This window comes from Apodemus sylvaticus, chromosome 10, assembly GCF_947179515.1.
Source record: "Apodemus sylvaticus chromosome 10, mApoSyl1.1, whole genome shotgun sequence".
NCBI lineage: Eukaryota > Metazoa > Chordata > Mammalia > Rodentia > Muridae > Apodemus > Apodemus sylvaticus.
In genome coordinates this window covers 39,205,270-39,224,315 of record NC_067481.1, presented here as the reverse complement: position 1 = coordinate 39,224,315, position 19,046 = coordinate 39,205,270, and the positions used below count along the sequence as shown (strand labels likewise).

Sequence of the window (19,046 nt, the reverse complement as noted above, 5' to 3'; positions counted from 1 at the left end):
GGAAAATCATGACACGACATGGTGAGTACAGTGTGTACGACTGCCCGTTAGCCTGCTCGTCTGGCAGTTCGTAAGCAGGCCAGTCGACACCCTTCTATCTTCTTCACGATCCCTAATCTTCTCTCCAGCTTGGTACAGGCCAATCCAGAGGTTGCCATGGATTCCATCGTCCATATGACCCAGCACATCTCACCCACTCAGCGAGCAGAAGTTGTAAGGATCCTCTCCACCATGGATTCCCCTTCCACGTAGGAGGAGCTTCCCACCCACCGCTGCCCTGTCTCCGGAGAAGAGAGCCAGGGCTGCCTCTCCCATCTGAGACCATTGTAATGAGAAGGCACCAGAGGCCTGGGACTGGAGTCAGTGGCGTTTGCTTCCCCTTGAATGTTCCAGGCTCTGCATGACATCCTGGGCTACAGGAGCACAAAGCCCAGTCACACACACCCGGTTCAGTATTTATTAGCCCAGCTGTGACCGCAGGCCTTTCCATGCACAGGACTGAGAAGGCAATGAAAGGTACATGCTTGTACCATGAGGTCTTACTAGACTAAAGCAGGACTGCCCTCCTGTCCTGCCTGCCCCAACACAGGGTCGTGTGAAAAGTGTCCAAGTGTCTGCAGCCCCTGCCCCATGAGCCACAGCCACAGGCAGCAGGGGAGGGCTGGGGCTGAGGAAGGAGGAGGTACACGTCCATCAGTTACCACCCCACGTGCAGCCAGGCACATGCAGGCACTGGAGAGGGGCAGTCCCCATCTAACCACAGCAAGACAACTGAGAAACATCAGAGCAGAAAATCTGTCGCAGGCCTGTGAGAACAGAGATGAGGGAAAAGCCATGATGATCTAACAGGCTCAAAACCATAGCATGTCATTGTTCCTGGTCAAACACTCTCAACCTCCTCAGCGCTGTCTCAGTATCCCTGGGGAGGTGGTCAACCTGCCACCACCTTCCTTATCACTATGTAGTCACACAGTGACTAGACCTAGGAGCTAAAGGCCTGTGTGTAAGGGCCCTAGTCTCTGGGTGGAACCTGAGGTGTAGTGAGCTAAGAAGAGGCTCTTTCCTGTTGATGATAGGAGAGACTACTTCAAGACAGGAGACGTCTCTTCTGGGTACAGGTTTGTCACTGTGGGGCTATGCCTATTCCTGACAGAAGGTATGGCAGGTCACCCACCTGATGACACCTGTGCTTTCAGCACCAGTAACTGACCCTCCTGATGTTAGGAGGCTTCCAGGGAAGAAGTCACCTGCCCTTAAGATACCTTACAGTTCAGTCTCGGTGCTGGTATCTCCAGACTTTCTGGGGCCTCCATGACCAGCAACACCGCCTCCTCAGGGGTGGCCCAAAGAGTTTAACAACCCATTTGCCCAGGAAAGAAGTTGATGGTTCAGCATTTGTGTTCCTAAAGCAAGAATGGAGATGATCAGAGCTGATGTAGCATTCAGTTTTACTTTATGACTAATACATCTGTCCCTGAAGATCAAGGAGGAAAAAGATGCCTGCCACAGAAACCTTTGAGTGAGTACTTCAGTCTGAGCCTTAACCTGGATTCCAGGAAAAGAGCTGACCCCCCTTCAGGACCTCAAGCAGATATTCCAGAGGACCTTCTCAATGGTGCCACATTGCAAGTGGACATCCAAGGGACTATAGATGCAAGGTGCCCCACCCCCACAAGCCCTGGTGGAAGGAACAGGAGGGCCAGGGTCGCATCAGGTGGGGAGCATCCTCAGTCCAGAAGGAAGCTCCCTGGCCCCTGGTTCTCTGCTTACCTGGTGGGTAAGGATGGGACTTGTCTCCAGCCTCTACACTTTGCTACAGCACATCCAATCCCACACTCCCCTAGTGGTATGACAGTTGCCTTCCCAGAGGCCTGTCCTGCCATTTCTTCAGAGGTGACGTGGGCTGTGCTTGTATAACGCCCTTTTCCCTGCTGCCCCATCCCCAAGACCAGGGCTTCTCATACGGAGAAGTCAGAGCCACAGCACATGGGCAGTGTGATGGTCCCACAGCCCATTACACATGCAAGGTTACTGAGGGAGGAGGATGAATGATGTATTGACCCAGACTTGCTGGAACTGAGATTGCCATATTATCTGTCCACTTGTTCACAAAGCAGCCTTCACTCGTGTCAGTGAGAATTCGATGGACACACATGCCAGCGAGCAGGGGCTTCAGTCCAATGCACTCTTTTCACGTTTTGTTGAAATAAAAATCTCCACATTTGTAGAAGAGCCACCGTTTGTCATTTCAATCCGTGCCCAGCCACCCATTATCAGCAGAACTGCAGGGGCCAGAGAATGGACAAGCCCCTCCTTGTCTCTACAGTACCAGCTAGCCTTTGTCTCCTGAAATTGCTAGGAATGAACAGGATAAGAACATGATAGCTGTCCAGTGCTGGCCTTGGCCTGCCCTATGTTCTGACACTCCCAGTGTTCAAATCCCCCCAGCTAAATACAAAGTCTCTAATGGTGTTCTTCCATAAGAGTGTTCTACAGAATTTTTACTGCCAAGATCCAGGTAGGAGTCCTAATAAGCCATTCCCCTAAAAGAGAATCGGTTTAGGGAAGGGACAAGAAAGACCTCAAGAGGGAGGAACTCAGCCTGTTTGTGAGTACCAGCTCCAGAGGCCAAGCCCAGAGAAGAGCCACCCAAAAATCCTTGAAACGCTGAACCCTGCTCCCTGCCACCATACATGACCTTCCACTGTCCCCACACCATGAGTTCTGGGACCACACTATCCTTGAGGATTTTTTTTTTTAGGCTTTCTATGTTTTAAAGTCAGAGCACTTAGAACACAGAGGGCAGGAAAGTCATGATTGTGTGTCCTTGACACCCCTGCTCCCAGTTCCTCAGAACAAGCGCTGAACCTCCAAGGGATGGAGGCAGCAAAGCAGGGTAGCAGGGGCTCTCGGCTGATTGCTAAGCTCAGTTTCGTTTGGGGGAATTGTTTTGTTTGAAAGCTGGGGGTGATACCGTTTATGAATAACATTAAGATGTATTAGCCACCCTAAGTCAGTGTTCTAGAAAGAGGAGCAAGAAGAGAGGTGTGAGCTGGGCTTTGTGGCCCACGCTTAGTATAATCTAGCATTCAAGGGGTTGAGGACTGGGATCTAGGCCACCCTGGTCTATATATGAGCCTGTCTCAAAACAAGAAGTAGAGGAATACAGGATCCTTGTGAGAACTGCTTCTTGCCTGCAGCTGCACACTGTGAACAGGGAACTGAGTCAGCACAGAAGCCTGGTCTGCAGCCGAGGGCCAGGGTATGGGCTTTCAGCAAACCCTGTGCTTAGCTAGCACTAGTCTATACTTTTGAGATAGGCTCACACTGCCTGCGATCCCCCTGGGGAGGCAGAGAGCACAGAGGCCCAAAAGAGCATGAGCACACACACAGCTAAGACTCGAAGCCTCCTGTCAGAAGTGTTGGTGTCTGCAGTTAGTCAGAACCACTGGGAGAGTGACAGACAAAGCAGGTGTCAGACCTGAAGCCAGCTGCTCCTGCTCTTAGATGCCTCTGATATCTGAATGTGGGTTACTGTGTGGGAAGGGTTAGACTAGAGTCAGCACAAAAAACAGGGGGTGGGGTGGGGAGCACTGTCCTGGATGCCACAAAATCTGGGTCCAGGACAGTGCTCCCCACCATGTATGTGTGGTCCATGAGTTAGCAGGGTCGCCCTGGACAAGTACTGAAAATAACCCTAGGCTGACAACTATTTTATATATTCCAAAAATGCATGTGCCTCAGACATCTGAGCTGTCTTTGTGTCTTCTGGGGTTTCTCTGATCCTGGACATAACTGGCTTCCTTGTCTTATCATGGCTGGAACCCCTATTAGGCAGTTAACAAATACTCGTATTAGGACAGCTACATAAACTCAGTACTCATAAGCTCTGCCTCCCAAAGGAAGGTGCCCTACAGGTGATGAGAAAATAGAATAACAGCGCCTCCACCCCAGGAGGCCAGAATGGGCTTCACCAGGTAAGAAGAACTAAAAGTGGGTAGGCTAGACCTTAGTAAGTGGGCTAAAGGACTCAATTATTCTAGAGGAAGCAGAGGGTTGCTAAAAATGAGGAGAGACTGAAACCACGCAGAAAGCTAAAGTTTGAAGATAGGAAAAGGCTGACAGCATTCTGCCTGGGCTGCCTGGCTCTTTGATAGACAGCAGATATAAGGGCAGAGGGCAGGGTGGTGCACACCTCTGATCCCAGCAATCTGGAGGCAGAGCAAGAATATCACAGCAAATTCCAGGCCAGCCTCAGGCCATAGCCAGACCCTGCCTCAAAATGGACCAGGTGAGTCTAAGCTGGACTCCTCTTCCATCCTTGGGAAAGCTCCTGACACCTCCCTGGCACAGTATGGATTGTAACAACTTTCTGGGAAATAGGTATTATGACTTCATTGCCAGGTATTACTAGCAAGTTCTCAGGGCACTTGTTTTTCTTATTCTGTGTGTGGGTGGAGGTGAGAAGGCACCATGGGTTCAGGGGAACAAAACTTTGGCATTAAGCTATGTGGCAAGCACTTTTACCCTGAGCCATCTTACCATCCCTACCTGTTCATTTCTTTAAAAACACAGCCCTGCTGTGTTCAACCCATGGTTACACACAGAGAATCAATGAAAGGAAACACATTTTAAGAATTAAAGTGTGTGGGGCTGGAGAGGCGGCTTAGTAGTGAAGAGCCTTGGCTGTTCTTAGAGTAGACCCAGGTTTAATCCCCAGCACCTCCATGGTGGCTCACAACATGTCCAGGGAATCCGACACCCATTCTAATCTCTGTGGGCACCAAGGACACATGCAGTGTACATGCAGCCAAAACACTCATATACACAAAAATCAATTTAAAAAATGTGCGAAAGTGAATTAGCCAATGGAGAATCTCAATGAAGAAACACATTTTTAAAGTACATCCTAATAGCTATTGCCTACGATCCCAACACTCAGAAGGCAGAGGCAGGAGAATTAATTACTGCACTGTGACTCTTCACAGAGGCCCTGTCTCAAACAAAAATAAGTGTCTATAGCACTGGTGTGCTATGATGTGGGCAGACCCTGAGGAGTCAAAGAGTGTAAACTGAAGAAAGTGGTAGAACCATCCAATGGGAAGAACAGGGAAAATGATGAAAAAAGAAATCCTAATGTGGCAACCACAGCATGCCAATAGGGCCAGAGACAAGGACAGGGGCAGGTAAAGGGAGATTTGAAGCAAGCTTCCCAATCAGATGAAAATACCTTCCATACCCAGGAAGCCCCATAGACACCAAGAAGTACAAACGACCAGCATGGTCAAAAGCTGAGACTAAGAACCACACAGGAGACGGCTGAGTCCCCCTTCCTCACTGGGATGCAATACACTGACACTAAGGGGAAAGGCAACTCAGGATTCATAGGATGGGACGGGGCTGGAGAGATGGTACAGCACTGAGCAGTTGCTGTTTTTCCAGAGGACCTGAGTTTAGTTCCCAACACCCACCTAGAGCAATTCACCACTGACTGCAAGTCACGCTCCCGAGGCCCTGACACCCACTTCTGGCCTCCACAGGCACACATGTGATACACATACATAGAAATTTAAAACTAAGTCATTTTTTAAAAGAAAAAGAGCCATAAGGATACCAAAACTATCTCTAAAATAAGTGAAGGTTTAGAAAAAAATAATATACACCAGCAGGCCAGCCAGTGAAGTTCTTACAGGCACTCAGTCACTAGGGGAAAAGATGACTCCAAGAGGCAATGCACATCTACACAGATGTGCCCCAGGAAAGAGGAATAACGTGGATAATTCAAAAATCACATGTGCTGTCTTTTCTGGAACCACCAGTAGACCCACAGTTATGCAGGATGTACCTGCCTGGCCAGGGCAATCTCAAGTTCAAAGCTACCTAGGCTACACATTGAGACCTTGTCTCAAAAATAAATAAGCAAATAGATAATCAGTAAAAGATTGGGTCAGTGAGAAGGCTCAGCAGGTAAGAACTCTTAGCACTAAGTCTGACAGCCCAGGTTCGATCCCCAGAACCCACATGGTGATATGGGGGAATCAGCGCTAGCAAGTTGTCCTCTGATTGTCACACATGTACGTGGAGCATGCTCCCCACAGCCCTAGTGTAAAGGCAAGGGTTTAAATCATCCCTTGTAGTATAATATACACGACAGTCACACAGAAGAGGGGGACGAAAGCTGCAGCAGAACCAAGCTACTAGACTTTGCCAGAATCGCACTGATTATCCTTAAGACAATCGTGAATCTAACCCAATGTAAGTCACAAATGTTTATCTTCTATCCATTAAGGGGTTGATTCTGAAATATATAAAGAGCCCAACTACAGCGACAAAGCCTGGTGACACTTTGAGATGATGCACTGACAACCAGCATTGTTTAATGGAGAATAACAGAGCCACAGTACAGCGTCACCACAGGGGCATTAGGATGGCACAGTACAGTGACAGCAACTGTTGCTAAAAATACAGAGCTAGAACTTCCTGCACAGTGCCAAGTGCAAGGGGCTTGCTGCTGGGAAATAGTTCCACAGAACCTTTCCCCGGTTTTATTTCCATGTGTTTGTCACATGTATAACACATGTATGCATGTGCTTGTGGGGACCAGAAAAGGGCATTGGATCCCCAGAGCTGCCACCTCAAGTGGTGAACTATCCAACTTGAGTGCTGGAAACAGACTCTGGTCCTCTGGAAGCCACCGAGCCACCCCTTCAGCTCCCATCAAAACCTTTTAAATAGCACTGCATATGATCCAGAGTACATGCCTCATACATCTCCCCAAGAACTACTGTTGAGTGAGGTAGTGCCCTACACACACACACACACACACACACACACACACACACACACACGCACACACACACACACGCACAGACACGCACATGCACACACATGAAGAATAGAGTGGCCCAGGGCTGGTTGGGATAAAAAGGTTTGGAGATCTGTTACAAAACAATATAAATATACTTACCACTTTAAAATGCTTAATTCAATATATCATATTTCATATTTTAGCCACTCTATATAGGACATACACACTATAGCGTACTATAAAAAGAGCATGCTACTTAACGTATAAGGCATTAACAGGAAAACAAATCAAAACTTTGAAAAGTTATAGCAAATTTGAGACCTTATTTACAGGTTCTAGTAGCTGAGTACGTACTCGAGGTCACTAACATTCTCCTCTGAAACCTCTTGAGCTAGGCCCTCCACAGTTCAAGTCACACTCAGTTCCACTGTCTTCCACCGTTCTAGAGAACAGTCCATTAACCCTGCTTAAGGTGTTCAACTGCTTTTCTAATCCAAAGTTCCACAGTTCACATTCCTCCAAACAGAAGCCTAACCAGGCCTGTGACAGCACTACCCCAGACCCTAGGACCAACCGCTGTCTTAGGGCGCCGAGTGCTGTGAAGGGATACCATGACTACAACAACTCTTATTAAGGACAACATTTCATGGGACTGGGTTACAGCATCAGAGATCTGCTTCATTATCATTGTGATGGGGAACATGGCAACACTTAGGCAGATTTAATGATGGAAAAGAAGTTGAGAGTTCTACATATTGATTCAAAGGCAGCAACAAAGCCACACCTCCTAATAGTGACATTCTCTGTGAGCCTGTGAGGGTCATTTTTATTCAAACTATCACATTCCACTCCTTGGCCCTGAAAGGCTTACAGCGATATCATAATGCAAATGCATTTAGTCCAACTTCAAAAGTTCCGACCTCTCTGGGAGGCAGAGGCAGGCAGATTTCTGAGTTCAAGGCCAGCCTGATCTACACAGTTCCAGGATAGCCAGGGCTACACAGAGAAACCCTGACTCGGAAAAAAAACAAATCCAAAAAACCAAAAAATAAATAAATAAATAAATAAAATAATATAAAAAGAAGTTCCAACCTATAACAGTCTCAACCATGTGAAAGTCCAAAGTCTCTATGAGAGTTTGTGGCTAGCTTGGACTACCTAATGAATTACAGAACAGTGCTATGCAGAGAAACCCTGTCTCAAGAGAGAGAGACGGAGACAGAGAGGGGGATATCTGTAGAGACACACGGACATTTTTAATAAACACCCATCTGTACTGGAGCTATAATAATCACACCTATCAGCACAGTCCCAAAATACTAAAGGCAAAATTAACAATGGAGAAAAGAAACAGGTAGTGCAGAAATAGACATGGTGGCGGATGCCTGTGATCCCATCACAGGGGAGGTGGAGGGACGAGGGTGGAGAGAGAACCGGAGGCCACCCAAGGTTACAAAGTGAGCTGCTGTCTCAAAGAAAGAATGAACCAGAACGCTGGAGAGACAGCTCAGTGATCAAACTCTTGCAAAGGAGCTGGGCTTAGTTCACAGTGGGGCACAACCATCTCTAACTCCAGTTCCAGAGGATGTGATGTCCTCTTCTTGCCTTTGTGGGCACTGCATGCACATGCAGACAAAACACCCATGCACAGACAAAGTAAAAGTAATTTTTAAAAAAAAAAAAAGGAAGAGGGAAGGAAAGTCATTTAACAATACAGGTCTGGACCTGGAGCAATAGTTTAAACTCCTTGAAAACCAACATCCAACCCTGGAAAGGGAACAGAAGCCCAAAGTAAATACAGTGCAGGAGAAAAGTAGACGTGAATGGGAGAAAAGGGTCCAAATAGAGAAAAATCTACAAGGCCAAGAGTCAGCTCTTGAAAAAAGGTTCACCTAGACAAACTTCCAAAATTAGGAATGAGAGACTGGAGAGATGGCTCATCTGTTAAGAACAGTGGCTCCTCTTCCAGAAGTCCCAGTACCCACATGCAGCTCACGACCATCTATAACTGAGTCCAGTGAGGTCCAGTCTCCTCCTCTGGTGTCTAGCCATGCTGACAAGTTACCCATATGCATAAAATACAGAAGCAAATAAATTGAGAGAGAAAGGGGGACCAGTGTCCATACAGCAAGGACAGGCAGCTTTCTAGGAAGACAGATGCTGACAGCTCTCAGGTCTAAAGAAAAGCGTCGGGTCTCATGACAGGAGGGAGAAGGGGGCAGCACCTTGTTCATTCCTTCAGGCCAGTGTGCTGGTACCAAAGCCACAGGAGGCTCCCATCCATCATGAACACAGATGGGAGAACCTTGGCAGCCAGACATGGTGGTGCTCCCAGGGCCCGGGAGGCAGAAGCAGGCGAATCTCTGTGAGTTTGAGGCTGGTGTAGTTAACCCAGGGCCAGATGGTCTTAAACAACACAAAAATCTTAAGCTGGGCAGTATTGGCACATGCCTTTAATCCCAGCAGTCGGGAGGCAGAGGCAGGTGGATTTCTAAGTTCGAGGCCAGCCTGGTCTACAGAGTGAGTTCCAGGACAGCCAGGGCTATACAGAGAAACCCTGTCTCAAAAAAACAAAAACAAAAAAATCTTAGTAAATATGAAAAACAGTCTAGTAATGTTCATTTTCCCAAAGTCATACCCCATAGTTAGTGACCATTTGTTCCAGGAGTACAAGATTAGTTTAACAGCCAAGATGAACGCAGCACATATCAACCAAGGGTAAAGGACAGTGTCAGCAATGCAGTTGGAAACCCAGCACCTACCCACCCACAGCACAGATTCACAGCAAAGTGATTCCGGGGCCTCAGCCTGAGAAAGCGAGTCTCTGTGGAAACCTCATGAGAGGAGCGTATGATGCTCCGGGATGAAGGAGGGTCCGGCGCTCTCTCGCCACTCACCAGGTGCTGCAGGCTGAAGAAGAGAACAGGCCGAGAGATCATGGAAAATACTTAGAAACGTGGGTTGTGCGGGCATGGTGGTCACACCACTAATCTCAGCACTTGTAAGCTGGAGCGAGGGACTGTTACAAGTTCTCCACCTACTTCCAGGCCAGCCTGGGCTACACAGTGAGACCTTGCTTCAAACAAAATGATTGCAAAATAAGTAAGGTCCTCATGTGTGCCTCCAGCGAGGAGAACCCAAAAGTTGAAATTAACAGTTTCATTGAAGCACCAAAAACCAGATACTTAGTAATTTCACAAAAGGACCGAGATTTGTACACAAGAAGTTATAAACACTGCTTAGAGAGACTAGGTATCTACAAAGGAAGGGAGGGCCTCCGCTTGTGAGTCAGAGTCTGGGGTTAAGGTGGCGATTCCCCCACACTGATCCGTAAAGTCGGTGCAGTCCCCATTGGAATCGCAGTGGGGTTTATTTAGTTTTTATTATAGTTTCAAACACTGGCTCGGCTGTGTTACCCACGTGGGCCTCAAACCCCTGGGCTCAGGCCTCCCAACGAAGGCGGGTGTACCTATGCCCTGCTCAGCAGACACAGAAATCTTTATAGAAATCAACAAATGTGGCGCCAGAGGATGAAGCTCAGCTGATAGAAATCGCCTTGCATGTGTGCAGCTCTGAATGTGGTCCCTGCCATAAACCAGGAGTCCTGTGAGTCTTAGACCAGCCTAGGCAACCCAAGACCTGGTCCCAAAACAGAATTAACAAATTTGTCCTAAAATCTTACGGAAATGCAAGGGACCAAACAGCCAGACAATTCTGATAAATATTTTTTTAATTTAATAATATTTTATTATTATATGTAAGTACACTGTAACTGTCTTCAGACACACAGAAGAGGACGTCAAATCTCATTACGGATGGTTGTGAGCCATCCATAATGATGTGTGTGTGGTCCCGTGTGGTTGCTGGGATTTGAACTCAGGACCTCCAGAAGAGCAGTCAGTGCCCTTAACCGCTGAACCACCTCTCCAGCCCCCTGATAAATATTTATAGGACTTATTGCTGGCTGATTTCAAAACAGGTACAGTACAAAACAATATATAATTAATGTATTTATATTACAATATATAATATATAATTATTTATAATATATAATATAATTAATCTTACACTTATGGTCACTTGATTTCAGACAAAAACTGTATTCTCAGATTTCCATACCAGGACCAAAGACAAAACGTCAGTATACACACAGGTAAGAACTAGGCAAGTTAGCCCAGCCATCTGGAGGCTTGGGCAGAAGGATATTGGGCTCACAGCCAGTCTGGGCTACACGGTAAGACCTTGTCTCAAAAGTCACTGAGGGAGCTCCAACTTCTGAGAGAAAGCATCCACATGTTTGTGACTTTGGGTTAGACAAAGCCTTCTTAAATGTGATACCAAAACTATAAGGGAAAAAAGAAATCAGGTTTGTTTTTGTTTTTTGTTTTGAATTTGGGTTTTTTGAGACAGGGTTTCTCTGTATAGTCCTAGCTGTCCTGGAACTCACTCTGTAGACCAGGCTGGCCTCAAACTCAAAAATCTGCCTGCCTCTGCCTCCCAGAGTGCTGGGATTATAGGCGTGAGACACCACCTGCTTTTGGTTTTTTTTTTTTTTTTTTGTTTTTTGTTTTTTTTGTTGTTGTTGTTGTTGTTTTGAGACAGGGTTTCTCTGTATAGCTCTGGCTGTCCTGGAACTCACTCTGTAGACCAGGCTGGCCTCAAACTCAGAAATCCACCTGCCTCTGCCTCCCAAGTGCTGGGATTACAGGCGTGCGCCACCACCATCCAGCCTGTTTTTGTGTTTTTAAACTCAAGTCTCACTATGTAGTCCTGGCTGCCTGGAATTACATAGACTAGGGTGGCTTCAAACTCACAGAGATCCACCTGCCTCTTCCTCCTGAGGGCAGGGGTCAAAGGAATTCACCACATCTGGCTCAGACTTTATCAATTTATTTTTTTGTGTTCTTTAAAAGACATATCTTGTTAAGAAAAGTAAAAATAGAGCCAGGCAGTGGTGGCGCACGCCTGTAATCCCAGCACTTGGGAGGCAGAGGTAGGTGGATTTCTGAGTTCGAGGCCAGCCTGGTCTACAGAGTGAGTTCCAGGACAGCCAGGGCTACACAGAGAAACCCTGTCTCGGAAAAAAACAAACAAAAAACAAAAACAACAACAACAAAAAAACAAAACAAAACAAAAAAAACAAAGGGAAAAAAAAAGAAAGAAAGAAAAGTAAAAATAAGCCAACCATTTTTCTAATGAAGGGCTTACGTACAGGGAATCAATACAATAAGGCGAGTCCATTAAAAACAGGCAAAAGGCACAAAATTCGAAACTAGATGGATAGATGAGTGGCTAATAGAGCTCTGAGCAGAGGCCCCAAGTCAGGCATCAGGGAAGAGTTCAGAGGCCAGGCTGAGAGTCCTCAGTAGGACCGCGGCTGCAGGCAGACGACAGTCAGGAAGCATTGGCTGGCTGTGGGGAAACAGGCCGCTGTGGAACAGCTTGGTCAATTCACAAGCCTCAAACTTCTGTAGGCAGGAATGCTCTGCCTACCCGAGAGAAATGAAAACGTGGCCCACGAAGCCTATGGCCCTGCACAGCAGCCTTATACACCCTCTCTGCATAGCTGAGGGGACACACAAACTGTGATGTTAGACATACTGTGTCACACTGACCTAATAAAGTCCAACAGTCTGCACGAGAGACGCACGAGTGAAGGAAGGAAGCCTGGCTGAGCTGCTGTTGTCTGACCCTTGGTATTAGCGCACCCAGGTACAGCGCCCGCAGCTACAGCTGGTGAGGTATTCCTGGGCCCAGGGCCAGGGCTACAGTCAGTCAGAATGGAGGGTGAAAACACCCTAAGATTGGCCGCATCACACCTTAGCCTTTCTGAGAACCACTCCACTAGATGTTTACAGTGGCTGGGTTTCCATGGGGACCAGGAAATGAACGGCTCAGCAGTTAAGCCCTGGCTCTCCTTCCAGAGGCCCGGGGTTCAATTCTTAGCACTCACATGGTTGGCCATCAGTGACCCCAGTTCTAAAGATGCGATGCCCTCTAATGCCTCTGCAGACACAAGACATGCATACAGTGCACGGACACACAGGCAAGAACAGCCCCACATGCAAAAGACAAGAAAAAGTCCCACCCATCCCCAAAAGGTGGATCGTGAGCTATGTTCATTATCCCTCGGTAACAAATCTGCAGTGTGCCTGAGGAGCCAGCAAGGGGCAGGGTGACAAGGGCATCATGCACTGGCATCCAGCCAGGTACACCAGCCCCAGCGGCCTTCTCTGATTGTTGGTTTCTTCTTTTCTATTGGTTCCCACTCCTCAGGGCTGCCCCCCTCAGCTGCTGTTGCCCAGGTCCTCTAGGACAGCTTGATAAGGGAGGGGCAGGCTGCGACCTCTGCCCCGCCCCCACCACTCAGAACAAGAAGAGGAACGCCAGGCACTGGCTCCTTTTTCAGCAAATTGGAATGCAAAATGAAACCTTTTAGGGCCAAATCATAGGACAACTGTCATCTTACTGCTTTCTCTCTCAAAGTCTTCTAGGGCTGGCCACTGTAGCTTTGACTCAACTTAGCTGTGTGTGGTCGGGGTGGAGGTGGTGGTGGTAGAGGAGGTAGAGGTGGTGGAAGTGGTGAAGGTGGTGGTGGTGGAGGAAGTGGAGGTGGTGGAAGTGATGGTGATGGTGGAGGTGGTGGAAGAGGTGGAGGTGGAGGAGGTGATAGGGTGGAGGTGGAGGTGGTGGAGGTGGAGGAGGTGATGGAGATGGAGGTGATGGAGATGGAGGTGATGGAGATGGAGGTGATGGAGGTGGAGGTGATGGAGATGGAGGTGATGGAGGTGGAGGTGATGGAGGTGATGGAGGTGGAGGTGATGGAGGTGGAGGTGATGGAGATGGAGGTGATGGAGATGGAGGTGATGGAGATGGAGGTGATGGAGTTGGAGGTGATGGAGGTGGAGGTGATGGAGTTGGAGGTGATGGAGGTGGAGGTGATGGAGATGGAGGTGATGGAGGTGGAGGTGATGGAGATGGAGGTGATGGAGGTGGAGGTGATGGAGGTGGAGGTGATGGAGGTGGAGGTGATGGAGGTGGAGGTGGAGGTGTGGCTCCAGGTGAGCAGCCCTGACACAGAGCTCACAGCACCCAGGCATTCTCTGTGACCCTCCAGCATATCCTTGCCCCCTTACAGGCCCAGACTGCAATTACTCAACTCCCAAGCATTGCCCCAGGGTGTGACCTCTACAGTGCAGACAGGAGCCCACAAGGAGTTCCCACAAGCCATTGCTGTTGGGAGTGAAGACATTTCACTCCTAACCCTCAACACAGCTGCACAGGCTCAAGCCACATGAGTGTATGCACAGCCCCCTGGGTGGGGACTCTGGTCACCAAGCCCTGTGCTCAAAGCATTGTGGACCAAATGTCCCTTCCCTCTGAGCAGGCCCTTGGGCTCCACCCTGGATATCCGGCTGTAGGAGCTGCCCTCCTGACTATGAGCACTGCCTGCTGGTTCTCACTCCTTTCAAGGTTCATGCTGTTCCCAAGCTGATTCCCAGGTCACTTAAAGGCACAGAGGCAATGGGGTGGAGACTTCTCGCCAGTCCACACTACCCTACAGTATCTGCATATTAAACTACCAGGAACAGCGCTGCCTTCAAAGGGAGAGGATCAAAATGCTGTCATCTTTTAATTTAATCCTTTTGTTGCGTCGGATGGTCTTAAGAGGGATGAGAGAGATCCAAATAAAAATGGAAACAAACTATATCTTTGTGGCTGTTACGTTTTAGCCTTTTTTTCTCAATTTGGGCCATAAAATAGGTCAGCTCCATTACTGATCAGCCTTCCCACAAATATTTAAAACAAATTGAATTGCACACCCAATACCCATCACAATTACACCAGGCACAATAACTAAATTAGCAATTCAACAAAATAATTGGAAATGCGATTCTCTATTCCACCAGTCTCCCTGGAGGCTTTAGCCGATCTATGGGGGAAAACTCAGGCTTTCCTAATTCTACAGCTAATTAGAGGCACACTTGTAAATGAAGTTGTTTGTCTTGAAGTTGAAATTCTCTTCTGGGGGTGGGGGAGAGGCAAGGGGAGCCGGTAGGTCCTCACTATGGAAGGAGTGCATGGACGCAGAGCTCCACAGAACAGAGGCCCAGCTTCCAATGAGCAGCCCCGCCTGCAACTAATAAAGCGTCAGCATTTCACTCTCACATAAATGTAATGAACTTCAGAAGGGCCAGCCTGGCGCCCAGCTTTGTAAATAAAGAGGCTCACATGTTTATCCTACTCACAGCAGCCAGGGGCCACAAGGACTGTCAGAACCAGCATGACACTGTAGCCCTCAGTGACAGAGCCCACAGCTGCTGCTAGCTCCCCCTGACCTCCACCTGGGACATAATCTCAAGGGTTTACCCCAAAAAGAATGCACGGCACACTCCTCTCTGGACAGACCCTCCTGGCCATCGGAAGCCAAGGCAGGACTTCATGGCCAGAGCAGAAATCCCCGTGGCCTACTTGCCCGGGCCACTGCAAGAAGCAGTCTCGAGGCGTAGGCCGTCCTTGGCCTCGTTTTGCTCCTCCTGGAAGGAAGAGTTCTGTCTAATTATATAACAGGAACTAGGGCTTACTCTGTCCCCTCTTACCCTCCTCCAGGATTGAGATGCGACCTTAAAACAGTCTCTTCGGGGCAACAGAGGCTTGAGGAGCCAACCCCAGGGCATTCTGACACACACACACACACACACACACACACACACCCCGGGCCTGGGCCTCCTGGGAGCAAAGCTTTCCAAGGCAAGTGCCCCACAGAATCCTGGGAAAACACTGCAGCTTGTTAGGTGGGGGTGCAGAGAGCCCTGTTCCTGCTAAGGCTCCGATAAGTGGCTTCAGAATCCCCTGCCCCTTTCTGCTTATCTTCTCAAACAATACCAGCCCAGAGTTATCACACTCAAAAGTGTTCCCTATTAGGCTTCCGTGGGGCTCTTAAAGCCAAGTGCAGCACGCTACAACTTGAAAGGACACAGGAGTCAAACTGGAAAATAATTGTGTAGCTTCAGGGATTTTGTTCCCGCCTAATCCCTCAGGAGAGGCTCGCCCTCTCACGTGCGCTCTGGGCACTAGGCGCTAAATCACCCACGGCGGCACTTTTGCTTACCCCAGATGCTAGGGTTGAGAAGTTCCGAGACATGACACCTCCACATCTCGCAGGGCCCATGAGCTCTGCCTGTGGAGCCTGGTACAGGTGTGTGAATTACAGGCCTGTCTGCCCAGGGACAGCTGGAGCTCTCTCCGGCTTGCCACAAAAAGATGGGAAGTGGTTATACAGAGCCGAACTGTCCTGCAGCCTTAGGAAGCCCCACTAAGTGCTCAAACTACTCCCAGCCAGCGACTCTGCAGAATGAGAGGGCCAGAATCAACCCTACCCTAGAATGTTCCATCATTTAGCTAGGCCCTCCTAGAGTCAGAATACCTTAGGTTCCCCAGACACCATCACAGGACAAAGAGAGTCCCACATCTGAACATTACCACAGACCAGCAGGCCTGGAGCTACCCTGGACCACTCTGTGGAAAGCAACTGCAGAACTGAGTTAAATGCGTTGATCCTCTCTAGGCACCACCTGTGTGCTAATGCGCCCGCCCTCCAGCGGGCCCTCTAGAAAGGAGGAAGCATCCAGAACACCACAGCCGCATCCTTGAAAGTGAGCCACACCTGAAAGTGGGTTCAGGGTCAGGCTGCCAGGAGTAGCAGTGGGTGGGACAGTGGCAGGGAATGCTGGGAATGCAGGGGCACCTGCTGGGACACAACTCTCTAGGTCTCAGTCAGAGCCTGCCTCACAGTAGGTAGGTAAACAGCTGAGGCCAGAGTCAGGAGCAATGGTCCAAACACACCCTGGGAGCTTCCCAAGGCAGCCACCGCCCACTGAAGACCCCAAAAATAGGGCTGGCTGACCCAGCTAATTCACTTTTCCAACTAAAGAACTGATTTTATCTTATTTTTGTTTGTTTGATTGATTGTATGTATGGGTGTTTGGCCTTCATGTGTGTCTGTGACAACAGAGGCCAGAAGAAGGCATCTGGTCCCCTAGGACTAGAGTTTCAGATGGTTGTGAGTCACCATGTTGGTGCTGGGAATTGAACCCAGGATCCCTGGAAGAGCAGCCTGTGTTCTTAACTTCTGAGCCATCTCCAGCTCCAAGATTTTTTTTTTTTTAATAATATGTCTGGCTGGGCAGTGGTGGCACACGCCTGTAATCCCAGCACTTGGGAGGCAGAGGCAGGCAGATTTCTGAGTTCGAGGCCAGCCTTGTCTACAGAGTGAGTTCCAAGACAGCCAGGGCTACACAGAGAAACCCTGACCAGGACAGCCAGGACTACAGAGAAACCCTGACTCAAAAAACAAAACAAACAAACAAACAAAAAAATGTTTCTGTTTGTCAGTCTGCCTGTCTGTCTGTGTCTGTGTTGAGGTTGTCTTTGGCAGCCAGAAGAGGGGTATAGATCCTCCGGAGCTGGAGTGACAGGCAGCTGTGACCTAGGTGCTGGGAACTGAACTCAGGTCATCTATAAGAGTGCTACATGTCCCTAACCACTGAGCCATCTCTGCAGTCCTTGGTCCTCTCATGGAAAGCATCACAGACTGTGATTCACCCTCAGGTTCCTGACAGGAACCCTGAGTCTGATTTCCACCTGTCTCTCTGTGCTCTCTGTCCTGTCTCTAAAGTCCTGACAATGTCACTGTCTCCCTGACGCAGCAAGGACAAATCTTCTCTTTGCTACCCTAAGGGAAGCTGGGTGCAGGGAGCTTTGTGTCACTGGCAGGCTGTCTCTTGGAGCCTTCTAGTCTCTGTCATTGATTTTGAATTTGCTTTTCTTCCCTCTCCATATTCTGTTAAATTTCCTTTCTTAAGAATTCGGCATCCTTGACCTCAACAAATGAACTCTGAGAAGTCAGAACCAGGGGAAATAAAGCCATGAACTCCTCAGGAATGTAAATGTTACTAAAATGACCCTTCCAGAGACCCACAGGGCATTGGGAAATCTATGCCCACACAGGGAAACAGATGGGAGATACGGCAACTGGCCGCTTACCCAGCCTCCCTGCAAAGGCACAGGTAATGAAGGCGTCGTCAATAGAGCTGTCGGACAAATTGAATATACACAAATCGCAGGCTGATATGGATCCCGCCGACTGAGGAGAATTAGTTAATGAACTTACCAAATGACAGGCAGGGTTTTATTTATTTATTTATTTAATGTTATGAAGGAGAATGGAAGAAAAGAGAAAATGTGGTTGGTGCACTTAAAAAAACCAAAGGTCGGGTTCGCGGAGGCGAGAGCCTGTCACCAACACAAGCACAGGGCCAACTTGAACCCGAACAGCAAGAGCATCTTTGGGAAATGCGCCAGCAAGGTTTGGACTAAACAAATCACTGAAAAGTCAGCCCAGTGTCCCAGCATCCTGAGCTGCGGCGCCCCCGCCCCAGCCTGCAGCCTTCTCCCCCCCCCCCCCCCGCCCCCGCCCCAGCCTGCAGCCCCGCCCCCGCCCCGCCCCCGCCCCCAGCCTGCAGCCCCAGGCTCCTTTCCCTTCCTCACCTCCACGGAGTCTGGCCTAGGAGAGAGTCGGGTCTTTCCACAGAGTGACTGCTCCAAATGAAATGGTTCTCTCTCTCTCTCTCTCTCTCTCTCTCTCTCTCTCTCTCTCTCTCTCTCTCTCTCCCTCTCTCTCTCTCTCTCTGTCCTCTTTCTCTCTCTCCCTCTTCCCTTCCTTTTCTTCCTGTGTCTCTCCCCTTTCCTCTCCCCTTCTTACCCTTTCTTGCAACAATGGTGATTAATTCATCTTTTTAAAAATCAACACATGAAAATTGCACACTGAGGGTCTCACCGCCTTTGACACGCGCGTGGTGATGGCAAACATCCTGCAGGGCCTTGTGGCCCTTCTAGCTTCTTTAAAGTATGTCAGACACCGCCAGAATGCATTGTCTCCTTCCTGGGCATACCAGGGCCCTTTCCACTTGCCTCCTCCCTCAGCTCTGTAACTCTCCTGCCTCTGTAAGCACTGCTCTGCTCTCAGCGTCTTAGTGCTCTCCAGTTACAGACAGTGTCACAAAAGACAGGACTTGGCCTTTTCACAGGTGAATACTATTCCACTGCATAGCCGTGCCCCATTTTACTTATCAGTTAATGAGCATTTTGGTTGAGCTTTTCTTTTTTCTTTAATATCTCTCCTCCCCAGCCCCCACCCCCGACTCCCCCGCCCCGTTCTCTCCGGGATCTTGCTATA

At 48.8% G+C, this 19,046-nt stretch overlaps 1 protein-coding gene across 1 annotated transcript in view; it reads left to right on the top strand.

Annotated features, from left to right (window-relative positions):
• The window catches only part of Acaca (acetyl-CoA carboxylase alpha), a 267,019-nt gene extending 264,787 nt beyond the window's left edge, over positions 1–2,232 (top strand). Inside the window, exon 56 of the mRNA XM_052193828.1 lies at positions 129–2,232. Within this exon, the coding sequence (XP_052049788.1) occupies positions 129–252 (124 nt within the window). The 3' untranslated portion in view covers positions 253–2,232. The remainder of the gene's footprint in view (positions 1–128) is intronic.
• The last annotated feature ends 16,814 nt before the right edge of the window (positions 2,233–19,046 follow it).